This window comes from Bubalus bubalis, chromosome 12, assembly GCF_019923935.1.
Source record: "Bubalus bubalis isolate 160015118507 breed Murrah chromosome 12, NDDB_SH_1, whole genome shotgun sequence".
In the NCBI taxonomy this organism is placed as follows: Eukaryota; Metazoa; Chordata; class Mammalia; order Artiodactyla; family Bovidae; genus Bubalus; species Bubalus bubalis.
Genome location: NC_059168.1, coordinates 104,698,888 through 104,725,392, shown reverse-complemented (window position 1 = coordinate 104,725,392; position 26,505 = coordinate 104,698,888). Strand labels below are relative to the sequence as shown.

General features: G+C 58.2%; 1 protein-coding gene across 2 annotated transcripts in view; it reads right to left on the bottom strand.

Annotated features, from left to right (window-relative positions):
- The window catches only part of COL5A1 (collagen type V alpha 1 chain), a 147,408-nt gene that overhangs the window by 99,593 nt on the left and 21,310 nt on the right, over positions 1-26,505 (bottom strand). For both annotated transcript variants that reach the window (XM_044926538.1, XM_025262242.2), the window contains exons 2-4: positions 11,545-11,712; positions 5,811-6,024; positions 4,616-4,778 (exon numbers count right to left, since the gene is read on the bottom strand). In XM_044926538.1, the coding sequence (XP_044782473.1) occupies positions 4,616-4,778; positions 5,811-6,024; positions 11,545-11,712 (545 nt within the window). The remainder of the gene's footprint in view (positions 1-4,615; positions 4,779-5,810; positions 6,025-11,544; positions 11,713-26,505) is intronic.

The following is a 26,505-nucleotide window of genomic DNA, read 5'->3' as shown; positions in this document are numbered from 1 at the left end:
CGTTCCCAGCCCGGGAGAGCTGAATTCCAAGAAAGATGGTGTCAGTGGGAAAGACAGGCTCCTGGAAGAAGGGCCTCGGGGATTAGGTAAACCCCTGGGGCCGCCCAAGAGGCTGGAGGACGGCAGACAGAAGGCAGGACCCTTCCTAGGGCGTGAAGCCGCTCCCTCCTCGCTGGCACCCACGGGGTTTGCAGAGAAAACCTCCAGTTTACAGTCTGTTTGGTCTTGTTGAAATTTTCAACATCTTCAAAGAGGATTTGGCTCCTGGCCCAGAACTCACTTGGCTCCCTGTCCCCCCGGGGAAGGTCTCCTTCTCCACATCCCCCTCCTCTTCAAGGCTCACCCGAGGGGAGGGTCCTTCCCCAAAGGAGCCCGGAGCAGACCCTCACCAGAGAGGAGGCTCTTTCCCCCACAGACCCAGAGCACCACCGGGCCCTGACGTGCCCCCCATCCCACCCTGCAGACCCCTCCATCTGGAGCATCGGCCAGCTCCAGGCACACAGGGGAGCCCAGCAAGGTGCAGGGTCCACCAGATGGGCCCTGCGCTTCAGAGTCCAGACCAGGGAACGGTGCTGGGCAGGCAGAGGGCCCCAGGCACGCAGGGAGGGCTGGCTCTGGCAATGGCGTCTGATGGCTCTGCCTGCCAGGCACCAGGGCTTCCCAGACCCCACCAGCCAGGGGGCTCCGGTGTGCTCGGGGCGTGTACAGGACGACGGGCCCAGAGCAGGGCCGGGCACCCGCCAGCATGGCTGGGACCACCAGGGAGGCGCCCTGGCTTGCGATGGTCCCGGTTTCCGCAGTCAGATGGTAGACGCCGGGCAGCTGGGACTGTCATGCCTGCCCCCCATCATGACCTCGGGGCAGGCCGTGGGCCCTGGGCAACCACAGGTCTGGGCACCGACACCACCACACTGCAGCCCGCTGGGTGACCTCCAGTAAGTTAGTTAACCTCTCTGGCGCCGGATGACCCAGCGCAGGGAGGGCAGAGCACGCAGGCGGTGAGCGGGCACAGGGCCCTGCGGGCTTCCCACCCAGGCTTGTCCCTGAAGAAAATTCCCGCTGCCTGCCAGACGCACTCACTCCCCTGGCAGACTTGTCTGTTTCCGAAAACACAAAGCTTATTCCTGAGCCCGGGGTGAAAACAAGAACATCTTCCTGCCCAGGGGGGCCTGCAGGGCCGATCTTGGTGCGGGTCTGAAGAAGGACCCCCGACCTCCCCGGACAGCAGGCCCCCGGGGGGCGGGACAAAGCCTGGGAGCTCCCACGGTTCTCGGGTCCCAGGGCGCAGGCCCGCCCCAGGAGAAGGGAGAGGATGCAGGGCACGGAGCTCCCGGAAATGTCACTGCGGGCCCCAGCAGGCAGCTCCCCGGGCAGCCCTCGGGCACGCGCTCCACCTGGGCACAGGTGGGCAAGGGCGGAGGCTTGGCCGGGTCAGCGAAGTGGGAAAGCAATGACTGGGGAGCCAGCCCGAGCCCTCTCCTGAGCTGCCAGGGCACCCGAGGGGCAGCCCCCACGGGGACCTCGCCCAGGACACGCCCTGGCTGGGGAGGCGCCACCCAGCACCACCCTCCCCGCGGGTCTCTGGGCCCAGGACGGGGAGCCCGTGAGCCCAGGCGGCCCAGCCCTGCACAGCGCGGGGCCCTTGCCTCCAAGGCATGTGGCCAGCACTGAAGTCTCAAGGTGAGACGTGGGACAGAGTGTGACCCCGCGCCCCGGCAGGGGGTGGGACCTCAGTCACGGCTGCCACCACGGCTGACGGGTTAGACCCCAGCGGGAGCTGACGACAGGCCACCCGCTCGCGCCGGCAGGCGTGGTTCACTGTGGTCCCACGGTGCGGGCGTCTTACACACATCACAGGGCATCCCAGGGCCCCCAGCATTGGCCCCGCCGTGCCCCTTCTGCAGGTGAGGACCCGGGGCCCGAGGGGGCCCCAGGCCATCGGCTGGTGAGGAAGCGCCTGAAGGCCTGAGGGGCCACGCTGTGCACTCGCTCCTCCCGGGGGCTTTGGAAGGGTGGGGGGGGCGCTGTGTCCCCAACTGTAGGGCGGCCCCATCAGAGGCAGGCTTACACCAGGGCCAGGGTGGGGAGGGGGGCCCAGGGAGTGCGGGCGGCTGCCCCCTGCCCAGCCACATGCCCAGGCCAGCGGCGGCCCCAGGGAGGCCCCCGGTAGGGTGCAGACCAGCTGAGAGCAGGCACTGCTCTGCGGGAAGTGCTGTCTACCTTGGTCCTGTGGTCTCCACCCCCCACTCTCTCTCTCTGGATAAAGAGGCCTCCGTGGGGCCACATGCACCCTGGAAAGCCCAGTGCCCCCCACAGATGCTCTAGAGTTCAGCAAGTCCCCGTTTGGAAACAGTGCAAATCGGAAAGCCCAGTCTGTGCCAGAGGCCACTTGGCTGTCCACCAAAGTACCAGAACCTTCCGGCTCCCCCCCACAGCTTGTAGAGCTTCAGGACAAACCAGCTTTTAATGAGGGGAAGTCACCCTCCCCGGGGAAGAGTGTGGCTGCTGGGAAATGGTTTTCAATGGTGCTGGCTCCTCCTTCTAAGGAGACGCCTCTAGAAGCCAAAACGGTTAAAATGGCAAGTGCTGCTGTCTGGGATCTGCTGAAAAGGCAAGTTAAGTCATTTTTATTTCCAAACATAAAAATAAAGATTCTGTCTCACTTGCCACAGACCAAGGGTGGCTGGGGACCTGAGGACCACCCACCCAGCTGCATCTGTGAAGGACGAAATGCAAAGACGGTGCCCGGGCCCGAGGGCACCCGCCTCCGGCTCCCGGGGCTTCAGCAGGAAGGATGGGACGGGCCACACTTTCAGACATGGACAGGTCCAGCAGCCAGGAGAGGCCAAGCCTACGGGACGGCTTCCCTCACGGCGTGAGGAGTTTGCGGTCAACAGAAGTCTCTGGGGCCTGGCAGCCCCTCAGCCTCAGATCGAAAGCCACGACCAGGAAGAAGGGCTCCTGGAATTCCGAACCTATTTCTGAGCTGCAATCAAAAAGCCTGCTTGCTTACTGAGCAAGACCTCCCCCGACGGTCGGAAGGCTAAGCAGAGGAGAGAAACCTGGGCTATCCAATTTGAGATCTGCTTCTTTTGACAATCATAAACTGTTTCCCCTCTCTAACCATAAACCTGGGTAACAGCGGCAGAGGCATCGGCGGTCCTTAGCCACCCCTCCCCCGCGCGAGCATCTCAGGGCAGCGGGGAGACCTCATGGCTCATAAACAGAGCGGCTGGGACTTGGGCCCGCCCTGACCTCCCCAGAGCTCCCCACAGCCCTGGAGTCTCGACAGGCTTGTGCTCGTGGGAAAACAACTCTTCCGGCTCGGAAAATCAGGGAAGAAGAATTTGGCGTAGGATCCTTTTAAGATAGATAAAGCTTTCCTCTGAATCTTTACAGTAAAAGACCTGCTAGCAGCACACAAAAGGGACCAGAAATCAGAGCGATCCAGATCAGGCCCTGCACAAACTATTGCACGGCCTGTGAGCTCAAACCCCGGTCTGCTCACAGACCCTCCTCTGCATTCAGACTTCCAGCAAGAGGAGCGAGGGCAGTGGCAGGCACCCAGGCTCCCGGGTGCTGGGCAGGGCCCCCAAGCCAAGTGCTTCACAGGGGAGCCCCTGTGAGCCCCCCGCAAAGGCAAGGCTGCCAGCACCCACGTGTTACAAATGAGTCCTGAAGCTCCCCAGTGGCACTTGCCCTACCCAGATCCGCACACCAGCAGGAAGTCTACACCAGCAAAACACTCAATCCCAGTCTGTGCGACCCCCAAGCCTTGGACACCAGCTCCCCGGGGGAGCCCTGAAGCTGCTCAGGCCTCGGTCAGCCCAGCCGTCCTGCAGTTCATCCCGGGTCTCTGGGCAAGTGAGGTCAGAGAGGAGTCACGCTCAGAGGGCGTATCCTTATCACGCCCCAAATCTGGCAGCGCCAGCCGGACCCAGGAGCCCAGCCCACCCTGTGGTCCACAGGCTGCGGCCGCCCTGGACAGCTGCTCTGCAGAAAAGCGGCCAAGTTCAGCAGGACGCACAGAGCTACCTTCACACTGGTCCTCCCCACCCCCTGCTTCCACGGAGGCGGCTCTTCTGATTTTCCTTGCTAACCCACATCCGACCAACTGTGCCCCGTCCACCCTTCCACCCGCTCCGACACCGGGCTGCGGTCAAGCCTGACGTGTGTCAAGCGCTTGCTGGGAGCGGGCAGTGGTGCTTACCACATTCAACCCCACCCTACATTTTGCCACAGTCTATGAAGAAGCCACACACACGATCCCACTTCACCGATGGGGACACTGAGGCTCAAACGTCATAGCAGCCTGCCCAAGGCCGGAAGTCCTGCCCCCTCGGGCCTGCACTGAGACCAGACCCCATGAACCTCTCATAGCTACGCATGCGGCCCCAGTAGGAGCCTGCAGAGAGACGAGACCAGACCTGCATCCTCGCCATGTGCTCAAAGCCCAAGGGCTCGTCCAACCACCTGCCCGTCTCCCCAGGCAGACATCAGTCCTGCCTTAATAGAAGCGGGACGGTCAGCACACGCTCCCCCTGCAGCAGAGCGCGGGATACGGCCACGGTGGCGTGTGTCCCAGGGGCATGGGATGGCCCGGCTCCCCGCTGACCTCAAACACTTCCTCATCTAGAATCCGGGTGCCGAACACTACGATGCCGTTGACGTCTATCACAGGGTGTTCGCTGCGGTCCAGGAACTTGGTCGTCTTCTTTTTACAGTCCAGGATCAAGGTGACATTCTTCTTGTGGATGCTGAGAGCAATTCTGTGCCACCTGCAAAGAAACAGCCAGCCCAAGCAGGTGACGGGGGGGCGGGTGACACCAAGTACCATGACCAGTGTCCCTGCCGAAAGTCCCCGGGGACGCAGGAGGAAATCTGTTCTCTGCCGAGTCACTCAGAGCCGAGCTGCTGCGGTCAGGGTCCACACCGCGCACCACGGGAGACCCCTGCGCTCAAGTCAGGTCTCTCGTCTCTACGATGAGGTCAGCTGTCTGGCCCGGAGCGCAGCCCTGAAACCTGGCTCTGGTCAAGGGCAGGGAAGCCCTGTAGAGCTCCCCTATGTAGCAGCCCAAGCCCCAAATGCAAATGCAGGCTGTGGGGAAACCGAGTCTGTCGGGAGATGGGGGGACGGATGGACCTACTTGAGACTGTTGGTAAGAATCGCAAGACTCACATCCTGAGTTCTTGAAGGATGGCAGCATGTGGCCTCAGACGTGTGGGCCACAAAATGAGTGATCTCAAACCACCAGGCTTTAGGGAGGTACTCAACAGAGAGTTCTGGAAAAACCTGACTTCTCCTTTTGCGATCACTCACTCTCACACCCGTATCTGCATCCCTGCGTGCGTGCTAAGTCGCTTCAGTCGTGTCCAACTCTTTGTACCCCTATTGACTGTAGCCTGCCAGACTCCTCTGTCCATGGGACTCTCCAGGCAAGAGTCCTGGAGGGGGTGCTGTGTCTGCATCCTTAAGGATGTCGCGAATCCTTTCTGGAAGCGATGGGTGTACCTACACAGTCTCCAGTGTCCCTGCAGACGCTCACAGGCTAGCGTTTGATGTTGTTTAGTGCGCTTTATAGGGGGCCGAGGAGGCCCAGGGAGAGGCGAGGTCTCCGGAGCCACAAGGATGACCCAGACGGAGACCAGCCTCGGACTCTGAGCCCGGTGCTCTCTCTGACCTGTGGGCTGCTGACTCCGTCCTGCTCTGAATCACATCCTGCTGCTAGGTCCCCAGCTCCTGGGGGCCTTAGGTGACCCACCCGACCCTCCAGCAGGGGAGGGAGGGGTTGCCGAGCGGCGCTACTCACTTGCCATCCGACAGGTTGATGCCTCTGAAGAGGGGGTAGTCCTCTGGCCCCGGCTTCCCCGTGTGGTCCTCATAGAGGAAGACCGGAGAGCGGCCCATCTCCAGGCCGATCTGCTGGATGCCCTGCTCATTGTAGATGGAGACCAGGAAGGCCTGGCTGCCTTTCTTGGCTTTCACAGTGGTTAGGATGGAGAAGTCCTCGGGAAACGCAGATGCTGAAACAGAGGACAGAGGTTAGGAGGCAGCTGGGAAGCCCTCAACCCTGCCCAGCCACAGCTCTCTGCAAACAAACCAAGTCAGGGACCTGGAAGCCTTTGCTGTGGATGGTGGTGCACAGATATTTGCTTCACATCTGCGCCTGGATCAAACTGTTCCTGCAACCCTTCCTTGACACCACATGGCCAAACCCACCCCTTCCGAGGCTCAGTCCAAAAAGAAGCCTGACCGCTCCTTCCAACTGTGAGCCTTCAGTCCTATCTCTTCACTCCCCAAACCTCAATACATCTATGTCTCAATCCTTAGAACTTTCTAGAATGTGAGCTTCCTCTGGGCAGGTGCTGTTCCAGATGCACCTCTGATGCCTGCAGGGCCTGAGGCTGAACCTCTCAGATCGTGTCTCATCCACACCCTCTGGAGGTGGGTGGGAGGACAGAGAAGAGGGGAAGGAAGGCAGGAGGCTGGGGATTACCACTCGAACGGCAGATATTTCCTGGTTGACATGCGAATCAGCGAAAAGGGAAAATAACTCAGAAGACGAAACCCCAGCCCTGCTATGTTGATGGGGGGAGAGTTTCTTACAGCACAGGCCGGACCCCCGCTGGCCCTGCCCCGCTGGCTCCAGAGTCCTGCACACACACACGCCCTTCACGCCCTGCATCGCGGATGGGACAGGGACCTGGGCCCCTCCTCCCATCCATCCTGGTGGTGGGGTCAGTGGTGCTCTCTCTGCATGGTCTGCAGTTCCCCTGGGAGCCAGGGCCTGGGGCTGGGCCAATCGATGCACGGCCAGGAAGGCTCAGCGCAAGTCAGCATGTGTCTCAGAACCAGGGGACGGAGTGGGCCCAGAGGAGTGTCAGCAGGGACTCCGGCCCAGGAAGGACAAGGCCCTGAGGCTGACACCGCCTCCTGCCCAGCACACTGAGGTGGGCTGGAGCCGGTCCGGTCCCGGGTAAGGACAGAGCCCCTCATTGACCCACCCCTCCTCTAGAACTATCACAAGGTCAACCAGATGGCCCGGGTGCCTGAGCTGGGATCAGTGAGGAGGGCCTCTTTGGTGGCTCAGATGGAAAGAATCTGCCTGCAACTCGGGAGACCCAGGCTCAATCCCTGGGTCGGGAAGCTCCCCTGGAGGAGGGCATGGCAACCCAAAGCAGTATTGTTGCCTGGAGAATCCCAGGGACGGAGGAGCCTGGTGGGCTACAGTCCACGGTGTTACAAAGAGTCAGAAAGGACTGAGAGACTGACATGTCCACATCCAGTGAGGAAGCTGTCCATGGGTGCCCTCTGCCACACAGCCGGGCAGCTGGCCGCTGCTTCGGGCCCCTTTGGGGGACCCCGGCCAATGCCCTGCTGGGGGAGAGGGGGCTGCCAAGGAGATCCCCGCCCCCGCGGCCCCCAGAGGACCCAGGGTGGAGGGGTCTCTCTAGGGGGAGGATAAGAGGGTTCATGGCAGCTTCAGGCACAGAAACCAAACCCCAAAGGCCAAAACAGAGCTGTGTGAGCTCTTAAGGCCGTGATGGAGGGCAGGTGGAAACGGCCATCCCGTGGGCCCCAAAGCTCAGGCTAAGGTGCGGATGCAGGAAGGCATGTGGCTCGCAGCCCAGATCAGGTCCCATTGTTGAGAAGCTGCCAGTTGGGGTCTGTTTGCTGTGCTCAGTGCCATGGCCCACCCACCCCCAGGCGGGGAGACAGGGGTTGGGTTTGGCCAGTGGTGTAGGGAAAGGCTTCAGGAAGGGTTTGATCAAGGGGCAGGTATGCAGGGAACGTCTGGGCACCACCACACCCAGCCAGGGTCGCCAGGTCCAAGGGGAGGGGTGTGGTCAGCACGGTCACCTGGGGGAAGGCTGGCTTCATTAAGGCATGGACTCAGGCTGCCCTGTGTGCACGAGAAGCTGTTTGAAAAGAGCTCTGTGGAGGCCACGACCATCACCAGCGTCTCCCCACGCTGTGCTCCGAATGTGAGATGTGCTGGGGGACCAGAGACCCCAGCCTGCATGAACCGCCGTGGTGGGGTGGGGCAGGGGGAGCGGCTGCATGCAGGCCCCAGGGCGAAACCCCAGCCAGGACCTTGGCAGGCCCTTTGGTCCCTGGGCGTGAGCGGGCACTGAAGACCCCAGGGTAGCATCTGACCCCAAGCACCTCAGAGGTCCCTGCCCACATCCAGGACGGACAACAGTCACCCTTGGAGTCCGTGACCCCCGCTCTCATCTCAAAGGTCAGCCTGCCTCCCATGTCCACCCCGTGGTGACCCCACGCCACTGACATCACCCTCCTGCCTCAGGTAGAGAGAAGACTGGAAACGGGAGGACCCCCCACCATCATCAAGACACGCAGCCCAGGACCACAGACACCCTCACTCCCAGCTCATTAAGATGCTGGCTACCGATGCTGAAATCGCTTCCGTGACACATGTTCTCAGCTCAGATAACCTGAAAGGATGAATAACGTCTAACATTCATCCCTCTCCTGGCAAAATAACAATGGATGTAGCATCACTTCAGAGACGGTCCGTTCTCATCTCCGCGCGAGCAGGACACCGGCGAGCTTCGTGATCTACACTGTCGGGTAGAGGCTCGCCTTCTGCCCAGCGCTTTGTGTTTTATCCTCAGAGAAAAGTCGAAACCGAGCAGCAGGCTTGGTGAGAGGCCCCTGACTCCCTTAGATCATCTCCTCTTCCCTCGGGCCGAAGCCCAGAGGCGCTGTAACAGTTTGGGCAGACCATGGGTGCTCAATAAATGCACGTGCCATTAAACTGAACCCTACTAGGCCAGCAGTGGCTGGGCCAACAGTTTCACGTTCTGCTGGACACAGGCTGATTCTGGAGCCCCAGCCCGTCACGACGGTGGCAGTGGGGGAGGGGACCTCATTATGTCCAGCCCCCTGCTCAGATCCGAGGCAGAGAGAGAGTCTCGGGGTCCCCACGGTGGCCAGAGGGAGGCTGAAATGGGGAGCGGTCCCCACGCCCGGGCACGACCACGGCTGCCCTGTCTGGATGCCTTCAGAGGGGGCGGCTGGACCTGGGCGAAAGCAGCTGGCCAGTGGCTCAGGGGACGCAGGGGTGCCCCGCCAGTGGCCGGACAGCCCCCCGGGACACATGCGCATGCTGCACTGCAGGAGGGCCCATGACAGCTTCTGGCAGGGTCTCAGGCCGGCTTTACCTTGATGTGATGTTCCCCTGCCGCCCACTGCAGGTGGCAGGGGCAACAAGGCCCAGGAACCCCCGGCCCGCCACTGGGCAAGCTGGGCAGCCCTCTCTGGTTGGTTGGTGGCACCCACTCCCCACAGAGACCACCGCCCTCGGGTCTGATTCAGTCCCTGTGGCTCCGTCCAGACGGGGTCAGGAGACCCAGCACCGCCTGGCACAGTCATGCTCTTGGTCCTGCCGCTTCAGAACCCAGACCACAGGCTGCAAGCGAGACTAGAAAATCCTTCTCAGATGAGGGAGGAAGGCTAGCGCCCTCTTCACTGTCAAGAGCAGAGAACACCACGCTGCGGCTCTTCGCCGCTGGGAAGGGGGCTGGGCCTCTGAAGAAGCCGGCCTGTGGCCCCTGACATCCCGGGACACGGCCTGGACGCACGTGGGGGCACAGCTCTGGAGGACAGGTGAGTGGGCAAGGCTGGTGTGGGCGGCTCTGGGGGGTAACTGGCGTCGGGGCTGGGGAAGTAGACAGAGCCCCACAGAGGCCCCAAGCCTCATCCAAGAGAGGCTCTGAGAGAAGAAAACACAGGGAGGCTGGGCATGGTCATCAGCCCCGGACTGCAGAAAAGACCCCGGAAACGTCTGCTTAAACCATCCTGAAGGAGCGTCCAGTTCCACCTGGCGTTAAGGAGGCGATCATTACATACGGATCCATTCGACTCCATGAGCGAATTATGGCTCGGAGGCCCTGTAACAGCCCTTTAAACTCTTTCAGCATCTAATGAAGAGCCTAATTTGAGAGCCTGGGGAAAATATGGATTTAAAAGAAATTCCCTGTCTGGCTGCTCCGGAGTTCATACCAGATCTCCAGTAACCGGCCCGTACCCTGAGACCCTCTGACGTCACTCGCCACAAGATAACAGGGGGGGGCATGGAGAGAGGACACCAACCCCAGTGAGCTGGCTGTGACCCTGAATTGGGTAGCAGGGGTCAGATTGAACTGCCCGCCAGCAAAGCGACTACAGACGGCCTCGGGGCAGGACCTTGTGAGGTGACCACACCACGCACACGCCGCGCAGTGGTGTCCGTCCCGAAGCACGGGCGCGAGGGTGCAGGGCCAGCAGCGCTCCCAAGACGCCTCACCCCAGCCCCTCAGCCCCCCGCAGGGGAGTTCTAAACTGGGGACTCGGGGCAGGACAGCTTCTCGGTGATTCAGAACACGCTGGCCCCAAAAGGATAAGAAAGGCTCTTTGGACGTGCGGCAGAGTGACATCCCCAAGGGTCTTTGTAGCGAGTAACCTGTGGGGCCCTGGTGAGCCCCGTCTGCAGTGATGGTCAGACACTCTGGAGGGGGGACGTCTGGCATCCCAAGGTGGTTAACGGGGGTCCACAAGACACAGTGAAAGGCCTTGGGGCCCCCAAAGGAGCTCACCGGCCCAAATGCCGTTTCTGGAAAGAGCAGACCCAGCCTCTCTCGCAGAGACAAACTCTTAAGCGTCCCTGTGGATTTAAGGAGAGGCTGAGAAAACACGGGCATGAAGCAGAGGGTCAAGAGTGAAAGGGCCAGAGGAAGCAAACGCAGCCCTGAAAGGGCACATCCTTCTGGAACCCCGTGGGCACGTGGCTGACAGACCCCACTGCCAGCCGAAGGACTGCCCGACTGGAGGGTCAACGAGCGAGGCAGGTCGTTACCGGAAAGGTGACGCTCATGCCTCTGAGGATTACGGAGCATCTCCGGGGTGAGTGCATCCGCCCAGGGTCCCCGGGCCCTCTCTGATCGCAATCGGGAAGAAGAGCCCCACTGAAGTGTCGGGGGAGGTTATCAGTCACGGGCCTGGTCAGCCGGTCCAGACGGCCCAGAGGCCAGTGGGAGGCCTACCAGCAACCATCGCTCCGCTCTGGGCTCATAATTAAAAGCAGCGATGTGACACTTGGCAGTTGATTCTAATTAAAAGCCTGCACTCTCTTGCTGGGAGCTCTGATGTTTGGTGCGTGTGTCTCTTAATGTCCTCACCGCCAATTAAGCTTCAGTCTGGAAGCGTTTCCTTTCCCGTGACCCTGGGGTTTCTTAACCCCGCCCCCGGGAACCACGCCTTGGAGTCCGGGCACCCCGCCCCCTGCTGGAGAGACACCTGCTTGGAGAAGTGGTGCAAACAAACGAGGCCCCGCTCCCACCTTTGGGCGTGGACGGTGACCGCTGCTGGACGTGCGCTTTCACTATCCTGACATCAAATCAGGCTCCTTCCCGGAAAACCAAGCACGCTTCTCCCTCCATCAGGCGTTCCTCCCCGCCTCTCCACGTCTCCAGCTCCGGGCTGCCCGGCTGGGGTCGGGAAGCGGAGCCACACCCCCGCGAGGCACACACGCCGTCTCTTACCAGGGTACAGCTGCTTGGTGGGCGCGCTGAGCTGGGCATCTTTCGTGACTCTGTAGGCGACATCCGGGCCTTTGGAAGATCGCCGCGCTGCACAGAAGCCTGTGGTCTTGGTTATTCCATCAGGCAGGTTGTGAAAATCTAGAACCTTCAGGAGATCTGCTGGCTGAGCTGAAAGGACAAAAGGGAGGTGATGAGTTAGCCACGGGCAGGAAGGGAGCACCCGAGGGTGCAGATGAGCTGGAAACCAACCCTCAGCCCCTCCTTCCACCCGCTCCAGGACCACCTCTGAGCCTCAGAAGAGGCTGAGGGATCAGCTCAGAAATCGGGCGCTCTCGGGCGCAGGACATCCCGTTTTGCGAAAATGCACACGGCCGGCTCCCACCCTGGTCCCTGCAGGCGGCCACCCCCAGGTGCGAACCCTCTCTTACTCGGCACTCACGTTGCTCTTTTTCCCCCCAGGTACCGCACCAGCCCCGGGCTCCCAGACCCCTCTTCTCACTAGCCTCACAGGAAACCCACCCCAAACAGAAGCTGAAAGGCGGCGTTAGCTCCCACCGCTGATGCAAGCGGCTTTACCCAGGGTGGTCTTATGAAATCGGAGTGATTGACGGCCCGTGACGTCCGTTACGTAACTGCCGAGCGCGGGCCCCGCCCCCGGGTGCCACGGAGGACAGCAGGCAGGCTCCTGGCACATCTCATCCCTCATCCTTACCCAACGGAAATGCAGTTTTCCCATAAGCGTTTACACAAATAGTCAGTCTCCATTTGCTCCCAGAAGACCCACGCCTGCAGGGCGAGACAGCACCCAACTAAGAGCAACAGAGGGTGGGCCCTGAACCCCTTCCGGAAAGTTCGTGACCTCCCTCCCCTACTGCACAGGAGGGAGCGGCCCCTAGGACGGTGGAGACGCTCCTGGTGAGCTCGACCTTCCCCCGCAGATGCAAAGGATGGCTCCGTGCCTGCGCACTGCGACCCACGTCACAAAGACCCCAGACCTCCAGGTGGTGAGGGACACAGGCTTGGGATCCACATGGCCCCTGCCCTAAACAAGGCCTTGGATGGACAGTGCAGCTCGTGTTACTATGTACAAGAGGCCCTGGGAGTCCAGGCAGAGAAAGTGAACTCAAAATCAGAGTCAGCGCGACAGGTCACGGCGTGTGTGGCCGGGGCACCGCCCTGGGCCTCTGGGGAGCCCGGTGTCCCGCAGCTATCTGTCAGTGTGGGTGTGGGCGGGGCTGCCACGCCCCCTCCTCCAGACACCTGAATCTCCCTGGCCAATCAGAGCGCAGCACCACCCTGTCCCAGGTGCTGGGCCCAGGGGTGGGCACGTGACTGGCCCAGGCCGAGGAAGCTCTATCCTGGGGCCTCTTCCTCTCCTCTCTGTGGGCTTCACACTTGGGTGATGAGCCTGCAGCCCCAGGTGGCCTTTGCTTGGGCGTGGGAGGAGGGCCTGCCTACAGATGTGGATAGACAGATTTCTGCCGTGCAGTTCGGGCTCCTGTACCTGAAGAAGACTTGTCTACACAAACCAATAAGCTGTCATCACGTGTATGCCAGCTTGGGTTGGACGCTGATGCTTGCCGCTAAAAGGCCAGACTCCCTTCTGGGTGCAACAGCGGGGCTGACACAAGCATGCCCCTGAGGTCTCTGGGCCTCCCCAGCTCACGGGCTCTCCTCCCCAGAGGGTTCTTACATGCCTGAGACTCGCTCAAGAGGCAAAAGCTGTGGAGGGGAGAAAGGACCATCAAGGCTGGTTCCTCCCTCGCGGAGTTCTGAGCCATCCTGCAGCTAGATGCTACGTGTGGAGCCCAGCGCAGCCATCGGGGACGGGGGGTGGGGGCTCCAGGCAGCCTCGCTGCTGGTCCGGGCAAGTCCCTAACAAGAGAACCGCCCAGATGGAGCCTACAAGGGGAGGAGGAGCCGGGCAGGGCGTTCAGGGCAGGTGTGGTGGACGGTGCCAGAGGCAGGTGCAGACGACGCCCTGCAGACCACCCCCCGTGAGGCACTGGGGGTCGGGGCAGGTGGCAGGCTGGGGAGGCTCCAAGGGGGCCCCGGGAGGGCTCTCCATCACTAAGTACAGCACCCCAACCCATCCACCGCGCCCTGCAAGGCACCACACTACCCCGATTCCACAGATCTGAGGGCTCCCGTCCCAGCAGCGTCATTTCTACAGCTCGGCTTTGCCACAGACCTCTGTCCCTTTAATCAGGGGACCGGAAACTGGGATGAGATTCCCCACCCCTGCAGAGGTGGGGACCCAAGACACCCTGGTCCAGGCGGGCGTCCGCCGTGAAGAGAGTGGCCCTACCCAGGTGTCTACCCCACACGGGGGGTCGGTCCCCCACAGGGCTCCCCAGCACCTGTCCGCTTGACCCCAGACACAGAGCCAGGCCGGCCAGGTGTGGGTGCCCGGCACAGCCCCGGCCTGGCCTCGGCCCGTGGGAAGAGACGGCCGTGCCAGCCGCTGGCTCACCTGCCCCGAGATACAGCTGAGCCCTGGCTCATCTCTGAATCTCGGCTCCAAGGTCGGCCGCGGCCAAGAGGCATCGCAGACCCAGGCTGGTGCCGGGACTGACAGCCCGAGAGCCGCAATGATGGTCTTCCCAGATGCACGGGCTCTCGAACCTGCCTCTTGCACAGCCGGCAGGGAAAACGGTTTTCCAGGCTTCCGGGCCGTGTTTGTGGACCTCTGTTGCAACATGCTGAAAAAGCCACCCCTCCGGCTTGTGCCAGAGCTCAGCAAGCGTTTTTCTCACTGTCTCAAAGGTGTGGCGAGGCCCGAGAGCCTTCAGTAGGACCGTCCCCCCGCACTCTTCTCCGCACTGAGGCCAAAGCCCCCTCTCTACCCGGCAGCCTCAGCATCCCTATCAGGGTGAGAGTTCCGCTGGGAGGCGGTGCCACCTCTGGGGACAGATGGGTGTGGGCTCAAGTCCAGCTTCACCCACTGGGGAGATGATCTCGGGGCCACTGCCTCTCTCGAGGCCAGTGAGCAAAGTGACAGGAGCGAAGAGCCCCGCCCAGCTCCCGGGACCTGGGCGCTCCACACCGAGAGCCCTCCTCCCGGCTCCCGCCTCTGAGCGGAGAGCGTCCTGTGGGCTGATATCACCATGCGTCCAATGGGTCAGGAAAGACAGGAAAGGGACTGGCTGTGCGGCCTGACCAGGGACCCCTCCGTGCCGGAGAAGCAGGAGTGATGCCAATGGAGTGGCTGCAAGGCTTCAGGGAAGCAGAGCCGGGTGGCCTCCTTGTTGCCCCGGCCGTGGTCGCTCACTTGGGCACTTCTGATGTGCTCCTGCTCCGTGGGGCCTGGGGGCTAAAAACTACATTTCCCAGACCCCTCTGGGGGAAGGGCTCAGGATGCCAATTCTGTTCCGCACTCAGAGGGGAGCTGGAATGTGAGAAACCTTGTCTCTGAAGAGTCTGGGCCTGCGTGCTAGGACCTGGGGCCAGGTCGTGGGGAACAACCACTGACGTTTGCAGCTGTGACTTCATGACGTCTGGGTTCCACTCACTCTGGTGGTGTGACCGTGCCTGGGGGCCTGGGGACACCCCCCCTCCAGCTCTGCTAGTGGCTGTGTGAGCCCCCGATTCCTGCGCTCAGTCTCTCTCCTCTACAACAGCCTGCCCGCTTCCTGCTTGCGCACTGAGCCTGCCTGAGACCGCACGCACACAGCCAGGCGTTCCAGCCCCAGAGCTGTCCAGGAGTGGAAGCGGGAGAGGTCAGTTTTAAGGCAGAAAGGAGGAACCTGAGAGAGAATTTGGAAACAGAGTTGAGTTCCACTTGCCCTAGGCCAGAAAAGCAGCATGAAAGCCCTGAAAAGTAGCGGCACAAAGAGGGCCTCAAATACAGACACACCTGCTGCACACACCGCACACCGACTAGATGCGCGTGTGTGTGCACAGGACGGACGGATGGGTGGTGGGTGGGTGGATGGATGGATGGGTGGACAGATGGAGGGATGGACAAGCAATATATATGTGAATGGCAGAAATCAGGAGGTAGATGTCCTGGAGACAAATCTTACAACTGGCCCGCTAAGGAGTCAAACATTTCAGCTGCCAATGGCAATGTCTCCACCAATCACATGAAGATGACCTCTCTGCCTCCCTCTAAAGGCACTTCCACAATCACCCCTAAAAGTCAGCTGCCTGCCAATGCAGGAGGTTAAGAGACCCAGGTTTGATTCCTGGGTCAGGAAGATCCCCTGGAGAAGAAAATGGCAGCACATCCCAGTTCTTGCCTGGAGAATCCCATGGACAGAGGAGCCTGGTGGGCTGCAGTCCATGGGGTCACAAGAGTTGGACATGACTGAAGCGACTTAGCATAGCACAGCACAATATAGGACTGCAGCACGGCAGGCTTCCCTGTCCTTCACTATCACCCGGAGCTTGCTCAAACTCATGTCCATTGAGTCAGTGATGCCATCCAACCATCTCATCTTCTGTTGTCCCCTTCTCCTCCTGCCGTCAGTCTTTCCCAGCATCAGGGTCTTTTCCAATGAGTCAGTTCTTTGCATCAGGCTCCAAAGTATTGGAGCCTCAGCTTCAGCATCAGTCCTTCCAATGAATATTCAGGGCTGATCTCCTTTAGGATGGACTGGTTGGATCTCCTTGCAGCCCAAGGGACTCTCAAGAGTCTTCTCCAACACCACAGCTCAAAAGCATCAATTCTTTGGCGCTCAGCTTTCTTTATGGTCCAACTCTCTCATCCCTAAGTGTAAAGACATCTAATTCCTTGAGTAAGGTCTGTTTCCTGGGCCACGGGCCTCAGGCAGGCAGGGCCCAGCCTGGCGGGTCCCACTGGGGCCCTGGTGCCCAGCCAACTCTCACAGGAACTGCTGCTGAAGGGAGCACCTGCTCTGAGTCTGCAGGGCCCCCGGCAGGTCACCCAGGAGACACATCTGCCCTTCCTGCCATCCCTGCCACCTCCCAGCTTCCATTTCCAGAAGCAAAAAGAGCCACGGCTCTCCCGGCCAGCGAGGGGATGGGTGGCATGCAGGGCCCCCTCGTCCCGGGCCGAGCGCCCCCCGCCCTCCCCGCAAGGCCCCAGCACAGAGCACGCGGCCCCATCGGGGAGGTCAGCGCAGCCCGCTGGCAAACAAGCAGGCCGCCTCAGAAGCTCCGACCGCAATGCTTCTCCAATGACCCAACCCTGGGAACAAAGCAGAGGGCAGGGCCAGGGCAGAGCTGGCAGGACGCTGGCAGCCTTCGCCTCCCAGACGGTCTCCAGCAGCCGCTCACCCGGGACATCACGGGGCAGTGGCCTGGGCCCCGCGCGGGGAACCTGGGCGAGGCCACGGGCTCTGGGGCTCCCACACCTCCCTTCCCGCTCATCCCTGGGTCTGCAGCCTACAACCTCCCATGCCTCAGCCTGGCACCAGGCCCACCTTCACCCCAGCCGGGCAGCAGCATCTCTGGGGGGGGTGGTGGTCGGTGCCTAGTGTACCAGTCCTGCTCAGACCTGGGCCCACCTGGCCGCCTCTCGGGCTCAGCAGAGACGACAGGGAGGACTGGAAGTGGGAAGGGCTGGATGCAAGCCCTGTGCCGGGGTCTCCAGGGGGAGTGGACACGAGGGGCCTGCCTGGCGGGGGTCCCCTGCGCCTGGCTCACCCCCTCCTGCCTCGCACCATCTCTGACCGCCTGTCAGTCTCTGTCGCTTCATGGGGACGAGGAAAGGCCACCGATGAGCCCAGCTCAGCCCGCGGGGCTTGGCGGAGGTTGTGCTTATCACCTGCCTCTGGTCCATTTTCCTATTTCTGAAGAAGGGCTGAGGACCCACCAGCAGGGATTCCAAGGGATTTTCACTGAAGGGGACCGCGTCACTGCCTGTCACCATCTGTACAGACCCAACTCAGCCATCTTTGCATCCCCAGGTGTGACAGAGGGCGCCAGGATTTAGAGCGCAGTAGACGTGACCCTGATGGCCCTGGGCAACGTGGCTTCCACCCAGAAATGGTGACAGGGAAGGGACAGTCCATGGGGAGGCCTCACTGGGCAACAGCCGCAGGAGTCCGGGCAAGGCTGGGGGAGACATTGGTTCACCTGCACCCAGCTTGGGAGGGCCAGCTGGGCCCCAAGCACCCCCAGTGCTCACATACCCTGGGCCCTCCACCCACAGCCTCCGCCCCCTCAGTCACCTGGATGGCTCATCGAGGAGGTGCCCGCCTCTGCAGATGAGGACTTGAGCTGGCCGCAAAATGCCCTCGTCCCCAGACACCACAAGGAGGTGACAGGGCAGGGTGCTCCCCGAGACAGCGCCAGAGAAACCACGGCCAAGCTCGCTGTCCTTCCAGGCAGTGACTAGCAAGAGCCCAGAGTGGAGCCCAGGAGAGCAAGGTCACTCCAGGGCAGACAGGACCTGCTCATTCTAGAGGTTCGGGACCTCAGGGAGAACTCTGGCGGACAGAAGATCCTCAAACTCTGAACCGAGGGGCTGGGGAGAAGCTCAAAACCCCAGGCTAACAGGGGGTGACAGATAGAGGATGCCTCGCCTCTGTTATTTTCTACAACATTAAAATACTGGCCTGAGCATCAATGGAGAAAGATTCCAGATACACGGCCTTCTCCTCTTCACTATGTCTGTTCAAGGTACCACGTTGTAAATCCTCACTGAAGGATGGATGTATGGCACAGGGATGAAGTGAATGGGAGAACAGAGAGATGGATGGATGGATGATGGGTGGATGGGTGGATGGGTGGATGGGTGGATGGATGGGTGGATGATGGAAGGATAGGTGGATGGGTGGATGGACAGATGGAAGAAGGGATAGAAGGACAGATGACTGAGGGAAAGATGACAAAAAATGATGGATGAAGCATGACTCTGTGAATGTTGAGTGGATAAATGGGTGAATGCGTGAGTGAATGAGGGAAGGAAGGCCAGCATCTTAAAGAGTCAGTTGATACACCTCTTGAAGATTTCAGACACTAATCCTTCATTGCCCCTCTCCCTGCCCTGGTGGCCTCACTCCCTCTGGGCCAGAGTCCCATGTGACGAGTGTGTCTTAGTCCCCGCAAACTCCTCCTCAAGCAGAGGCAAGCTGCACCCTGGCTCAGGGTGCTTGAGAAGGGCCTCCCTGGGGGTCACATGTGGGGTCTGCGCAGCGCTTCAGGTCCTCCAGGGAGTCGGATGGACCTCAGAGGACTTGCAGTCCAGCCCCCACCACCAAGAAGGGCCTGGCATAGAGTGCCAGAGCTAGGACTGGAAAGCAATCCCACTCCGTGCCATCTCCCAGCCCGACAGCTCTCCCTTCTCGGCCGAAAAGTCAAGAGCTCTGAGAAGCTTCTGACAGACTGTTGGGAGCTTTTACGGTGAAATGTCAGCTGGAACAGACACCGCTCTGGCTATAGACACAGCGTTGCCAGGGAGGGGCCACAGTGGGGAGGCAACACCCCCGTGCACACGTTCAGAGACGGGACGCTGTGAAGGCCCGTCCGCTTCCCGTTGAGGCTGACCTGGTGTCTGGACACTTGGTGCTTCCCCATGCTCCCACACTAAGCCCAGGTGCTGGGGGCGCCTCTACAGGCTTCGAAAGGACGTCTGTGCCACCACCCGGCCTGGGGGCACCCACAGGGCGGCCTGGCCACCCCCCAGCACACACACGGCTTCTGGGAAGCAAGTCACGCTGCCCACAAGGACTCACGGGACTTGCAGAGCCCTGGGGAAGGAGTCTTGCAGCAGAGGGGAAGATGGGGGGCTGCCAGGAGCTGACAGTGCCCCCCCACCCCAGGTCATCTGGGGTCACTCAAGGAACATTCCAGGCTCAGAGATGCTCGCCCACCCAGCAAGGGCAGCACACAGTCACCCAGGCAGGATCGAGCTGGGCCTCACAGAGCAGGCTTGTTCCCACCGTCCTGACAGCTGTGGGGGCTGCAGAGCAGACGAGGGCTCCACACTGAGAATGGGGAGGAAGCGTGACCACCGAGGGACAGGACCCTAAGATGCACGGACGTGTCTGGCGTCTTCTGTGTTCACCTGGCACCTCTTCCTCCCATCGGTCAGCTCTTTTCCACCTGCCTTTGTGAAAATGCGTGAATATCCACGTCCTTCGGGCCCATCAGTCCTCAACGAAGGGCCATGGGCCACAGACATCAGCCCTGCCTCCGGCTGCCAAGGACAACCCGGGGCAGAGCGGGCCGGGCCGTGCGCCCAGCAGGAGCTGGTCTAGGAGCGGAGCCCGCAGGCCTGATGGGGAAACAGGTGATTAATCTCAGCTTCCTCGGAGGTAATTTCTCTCCTTGTTCTGGAGGAAAGGGGTGGGGATGGCACCCAGTGGCAGATGCCATGTGCTGAGGTTGGCTGCGTTTACTCGGGCGAGCTCTGCATGGCCCCAACTGCTTCCAAGAGGCCAGGGAGGGTTGTCTGCGGTCAGGCCAGCTGGGGTCACGCTGGCGGAGGGCCCTCTGCACCCAGGGCCTCGCCCAGGCCCGGCACCTGGGGAGCCGTGCTAAGGAAGGAGGAGGGCAGTGCACGGGCGAGTTACAGGCCCGCCCCGGCTGTGGACCAGACTCGCGGACGGCGTCCCGCGGGGGAGCAGCAGGACCCATCCCTGAGGCTGGCCTGACCCGCCACGTGGGGCTTCCTTCGCCCAGCAGCGCTCTAGCAGGCCTGCTGCGCCTCGGCCAGGGGGAGGCCCAGGCCTTCTCGACTCCCCGTGCCATCACTGCAGAGGCCGGGCCGGGCCCTGGCACACGGACGTTCACGTCTGTTGCTGGCAGGTCCCTGGGAAGAGCCTGGGGGTCCTGGCCTTGTCACTGGAGTCTTCAGGACCCAGGACTAGAGGCTGACGGCCATGACGGGACCAGCACACCCCGCCCAGCAGCAGCTCCATCACCCGGGCCTCCCACCTCTCCTGGGAGGCTGTGAGCATCACTCAGCGTTAGCAGCACTGAAAACACTGGATTTCCAAGCTGCTTTCCTCCCCCCAGTTACAATGCCAAGTCAAGGTGGTGCCCACCGAAGATCCCTTCTCTTAATGAAGCCTCAGGAGAACAAGAGCCCACTGCATACCAGGGCGGGCCTGTGCCCTCTGCGTGCCGCCCCAGCTCCCCACCACAGCCTGTGCTGGATAGCAGGAGGTGGTCCTGTGGTCCTGCCATGTCCCCACTGTGAAGTCCCTGAGAAGGGGCAATGGTAGCCTTCATCACCAAACCAGTCCATCCTAAAGGAAATTGGTCCTGAATATTCACTGGAAGGACTGATGCTGAAGCTGAAACTCCAATACTCTGGCCACCTGATGCGAAGAGCTAACTCATTTGAAAGGACCTTGATGCTGGGATAATCAGATAATCACGATGGTGTGATCACTGACCTAGAGCCAGATATCCTGAAATGTGAAGTTAAGTGGGCCTTAGAAAGCATCACTACGAACAAAGCTAGTGGAGGTGATGGAATTCCAGTTGACCTATTCCAAATCCTGAAAGATGATGCTGTGAAAGTGCTGCACTCAATATGCCAGCAAATTTGGAAAACTCAGCAGTGGCCACAGGACTGGAAAAGGTCAGTTTTCATTCCAATCCCAAAGAAAGGCAATGCCAAAGAATGCTCAAACTACCGCACAATTGCACTCATCTCACACGCTAGTAAAGTAATGCTCAAAATTCTCCAAGCCAGGCTTCAGCAATATGTGAACCGTGAACTTCCTGATGTTCAAGCTGGTCTTAGAAAAGGCAGAGGAACCAGAGATCAAATTGCCAACATCCACTGGATCATGGGAAAAGCAAGTGAGTTCCAGAAAGGCATCTATTTCTGCTTTATTGACTATGCCAAAGCCTTTGACTGTGTGGATCACAATAAACTGTGGAAAATTCTGAAAGAGATGGGAATACCAGACCATCTGATCTGCCTCTTGAGAAATTTGTATGCAGGTCAGGAAGCAACAGGTAGAACTGGACATGGAACAACAGACTGGTTCCAAATAGGAAAAGGGGTTCGTCAAGGCTGTATATTATCACCCTGTTTATTTAACTTATATGCAGAGTACATCATGAGAAACACTGGACTGGAAGAAACACAAGCTGGAATCAAGATTGCCGGGAGAAATATCAATGACCTCAGATATGCAGATGACACCACCCTTATGGCAGAAAGTGAAGAGGAACTAAAAGGCCTCTTGATGAAGGTGAAAGTGGAGAGTGAAAAAGTTGGCTTAAAGCTCAACATTCAGAAAACGAAGATCATGGCATCCGGTCCCATCACTTCATGGGAAATAGATGGGGAAACAGTGGAAACAGTGTCAGACTTTATTTTTCTGGGCTCCAAAATCACTGCAGATGGTGACTGCAGCCATGAAATTAAAAGATGTTTACTCCTTGGAAGGAAAGTTATGACCAACCTAGATAACAGAGACATTACTTTGCCAACAAAGGTTCGTCTAGTCAAGGCTATGGTTTTTCCTGTGGTCATGTATGGATGTGAGAGTTGGACTGTGAAGAAGGCTGAGCGCCGAAGAATTGATACTTTTGAACTGTGGTGTTGGAGAAGACTCTTGAGAGTCCCTTGGACTGCAAGGAGATCCAACCAGTCCATTCTGAAGGAGATCAGCCCTGGGATTTCTTTGGAAGGAATGATGCTAAAGCTGAAACTCCAGTACTTTGGCCATCTCATGTGAAGAGTTGACTCATTGGAAAAACTCTGATGCTGGGAGGGATTGGGGGCAAGAGGAGAAGGGGACGACAGAGGATGAGATGGCTGGATGGCATCACTGACTCGATGGACGTGAGTCTGAGTGAACTCTGGGAGTTGGTGATGGACAAGGAGGCCTGGCGTGCTGCGATTCATGGGGTCGCAAAGAGTCAGACACAACTGAGCGACTGATCTGATCTGATCTGATGCTGGGAAAGATTGAAGGCAGGAGGAGAAGGGGACAATAGAGGATGAGATGGTTAGATGGCATCACCAATTCGATGGACATGAGTTTGAGCAAGCTCTGGGAGTTGGTGATGGACAGGGAGGCCTGGCGTGCTGCAGTCCATGGGTTGGCAAAGAGTTGGACACAACTAAGCGACTGAACTGAACTGAGCCTTCGTCACAGCGGAGGAGAGAGTTCAGCCCAGGGCAGGCATTCAGGACAGTGAATGAAGGACAACCAGTCAGCCATCCACTGAACAAAACCAACCAACGTGCAAAGGGAACGTGCCTTCTGGGGATTTGAAGTGAACCCCAGTGGGAGAGAGACCAGTGGGAGAAGGCATTCCAATTAGGATGTGCGCAGGGATGGACCTGGCATCCCTGCTTTGGGCGTAAATCCTGCACAAAGGCCCATATGCATGCAAGGACGTCCACGGCAGCGTTGCTTGTAAGAGGCCTGGAAACAGGACGAACGCCTGTCAGTCAGGAGCTGGGTGAATAAACACCTCTCGTCTGTGCAAGGCTCTGCAGAGGCTGCAGGAGGGGGTGATATGGCTGGTCTGACACAGAAAGACGGCTGAGGCATGGCGTGAAGGGAAGAGATGTCTGTGTAGCCCAAAAACGTGCCAGGTAAATGAACCCCCCAAAACGCCCAGGACCGCACCAAACAGTCAAGGGGGTACAGCTGGGAGGGGGGTGAGGACTGGTAGAAGAGGCAGATGGGAGGCTCTTCTCACCTCTGTGTACCTCTCCTCCCAAAAAATGTTGTAAGTATATATCCACCTAAAAGGCACATCATTTTATTAACAACAACAAAAAAAAACAAGCATAAGCTTTAGGTATGGCAACGGATTCTTTAGCACAAGCGTCCATGAAGAGGTGGTATCCATGCCCCCTTCCTTTAATCAAGGTGGGCTCCATGACTACAGGACCCAAAGAACATGGTGAAAGTGACCCGTGCCGGCGTACAAATCCAGGCTTAATGCACTGGCCGTCTCTACGTCCTGCATCTGGAACCCTCTTCTTTAGAACCAGACACCATGCTGTGAGGAAGCCCAAGCAGCTTCTCGGAAGGTCCTGTGGGAAAAGAAGCGCACACCCCCGGCCGACAGCCCCAGCCAAGTGCCCAGCAAACAACCAGGACCGACTTGCCAGCCGTGCGGGAAAATCACCTTAGAAACGGGCCCTCCAGCCCCAGCCAAGACATCAACCTGATGTCATGGGAGCAGACAAATCCTCCCTGCCAGGCCACGCCCCAGGTGCAGACCCACAAGCAAACTAAGACCGCAAAGCAAAAGATTGCTTTCGTCTGTAGACACAAGGTTCGGGGTGGCTGTTATGTAGGAATAGATAAGCACAACAACAGCAAGCAATAGACAGGGAGAGACACTAACAGAAATATAAGTGAGATACATACATGGCCGGGGTGGGGAGCGGGACACGGGGCACTTTCTGCGGTGCTGGAAATGTCCTTATCCTACTGCGCTGGTCACCACAGGACTAAATATTTGTCAAAACTTAGACCTTTCTTCTCCCCACTGGTCTCCAGCAACCCCCGTTTTTCCTTCTGTTCCTGTAGTTTTGCCTTTTCTCAAATGGCATGTGAATAGGACCGTGTCCTATACCGTCTTCTGCGTCTGCCTCTTGCCGTAACATGACGCTTTTGCGCCCACAGAGTGTCATGCACTCATTTCTTTTACCGCTCAGAGGTATTCCGCAATATGGATGTGCCACGATGCGGGCATCCATCTACCAGTGGGTGGACACTCAGGTTATTCACAGTTTGGGATGATAAATGGCATATGAACACTCACATACGTGTCTTCGCACAGATGTGTGTTTTCATCTCTCTTGGGTAAACATCTAGGAGTGGAATTGCTGGGTCCTCTGGCAAGGGTAGGGCTGACTTTATCAAAACCTGCCAAACTGCTTCCCAAAGTGGCTGCCCTAATTTTTGTTCCCACCAATAATGGATGGAAGTTTCTGAAACCGCGTATCATGAGCCCTCCCTTATTCTTCTTTTTCAAGACTGTTGGGGTTATCTTAGGTTCTTTGCATTTCCATATAAATTGCAGAATCAATTGTCAACATCCATTTTAAAAAGGCCAGTTGGGATTTTAATCGGCATTGCACCAACTCTGAATCAATTACAGGGGAAAATGGTATCTTAACAATAGTAAGTGTTTTGTCCATGAGAATGGTATATCTATCCAATTCTTCATACCTTGTATAATATCTCTAAGTGATGATTTATAATTTTCTTGTATTTCATCAGATTCTAAGTATTTCATATTTTTGATGCTACTCTAAAGAATGTTTAAGTTTCTATTTCTAACTGCTCATTTTTACTATCTAGACATAAGACTGATTTTGGTGTATTGATGTTGATTCCTGTGTCTATACCAAACTTACTTATTAGTTCGAGAGGCTTTTGTGTAAATTCCTTAGAATTTTTAACATAGACAATTACATGGTCTTCAACTAAAGATAGTTTTACATTTTCCTTTTCACTTTATATGCCTTTTATTTCCTTTTCTTTCCTTATTGCGCTGGCTAGGATTGCCATATAATATTGAATAGGTGTGGTAAGAGAAGGCATCCTTGCTTTTTTCCCTGATCTTAAGGGAGAAAGTATTCAATAGTGGGTTTTACATGGATATCCCTTATAGATTGAAGTTCCTTTTTACTCCCCATTTACAGAGATTTACTCATCATATTTTTCACTTAAAACTATTACAAAGGAGTATGTAATCCCAGTTTTATAAAAGCAGGCTAGAAAAAATACTGGAATATAAATACATCAAAATGTTCAGTTACTAATTTATTTGGCTGCACTTGACAGAAACCATCATAGAATTGGCGTCACCAGCACCATGGCTTAAACAAGTGTGGGGCTATGATGTATTTTTATGTTAACACTTCTATGATGGACATGTATTGCTTTTATAACAAATTAATGGCATAACAAGTGCCAATTCATGTCCAGCAGGAAATGGCATCATATAATTAAATAAATTTCCTCTCCACACCTACCTAAAAACACAAGGTATTCACAGATCTTTTGGTCTCTGCCTTGATAGCGGGCAACATTTAGCTGATCTTTATAAGAGAAAACTGCAACTTCTCTTCTCTGGAAGTCTACACTTCCTGAGTCTGACCCTTGAAGTGGGTCGCCCCCAGCCTAGGAGTCTGCACAGGGCCCCGTGGCCAGGCCTGGCCCAGCTCGACCCTGCCCTTTTGCACTGACATGTAGACAAAGGCTAACGTTTCTGCTGGCTCCTTCGTTTTTCTAACACTGGCATCAGCTGGGATTTACCCTGAAATTCTCATTAGAGAAGACAGCTTTAGAAACACAAGATGGTTTTAACGCCCATTAAATGTCACAGAGCAAACAAGGTAGCAGATGAAGTTAAAGGAATGTTCCCTGTTCCAGATACAGACACTGTCTGGACCATCAGCACCTTCACACAGTCCTGAATGGAGCTGCTTTCAGAGCTCAGGGCTTGGAATCATCCTGGTGTCTAGGTGGCTCTACGCATTTGGCATTGAAGTGACTTCACTCAATTATGTGATTCAAGGGAAAGAACACTGCGCTGGGTCGCTCTGGCCTTTGCAGCGGTGCGCCACAGCGCTTCCCCTCGACCACTGCAGCCACGAAAGCCCACAAACCACTCTAAACCAGGGCCCAAAACCAGCCACATGGACACAAAATGAACACAGAATTTTACGTGGACTCCATCAGTGCCCCGGGCAGAAGTCCCTACGGGTGTCAAGCCCAGAACTGACTTCCAGTCATCACCCACAAGTCCACATCACCCATTCTGGCTGAGTTTTCCAAGTGCCACACCCAGTGGGGTGATGACATCAAGTTTCAGGGTCCCTTCTCCCTGGGGTGGACAGCTGCGGGCCCTCCCAAGGTCACGGCCTCTGGTTCAGAAAGCTCTGGCTGCCCTCCATGAAGCAGGCGCAGGCCAACAGTGTGCAGGGCCATTTCCACCAGAGCCCCGTGGGCAAGAACAGGCCCACTGCCCTTGCACCCACACGTCCGCCCCGCTCCAGCCCAGGGCAGCCCGCTCTCACACCCACCTCTATGGCACCCCGAGACGTGAGCC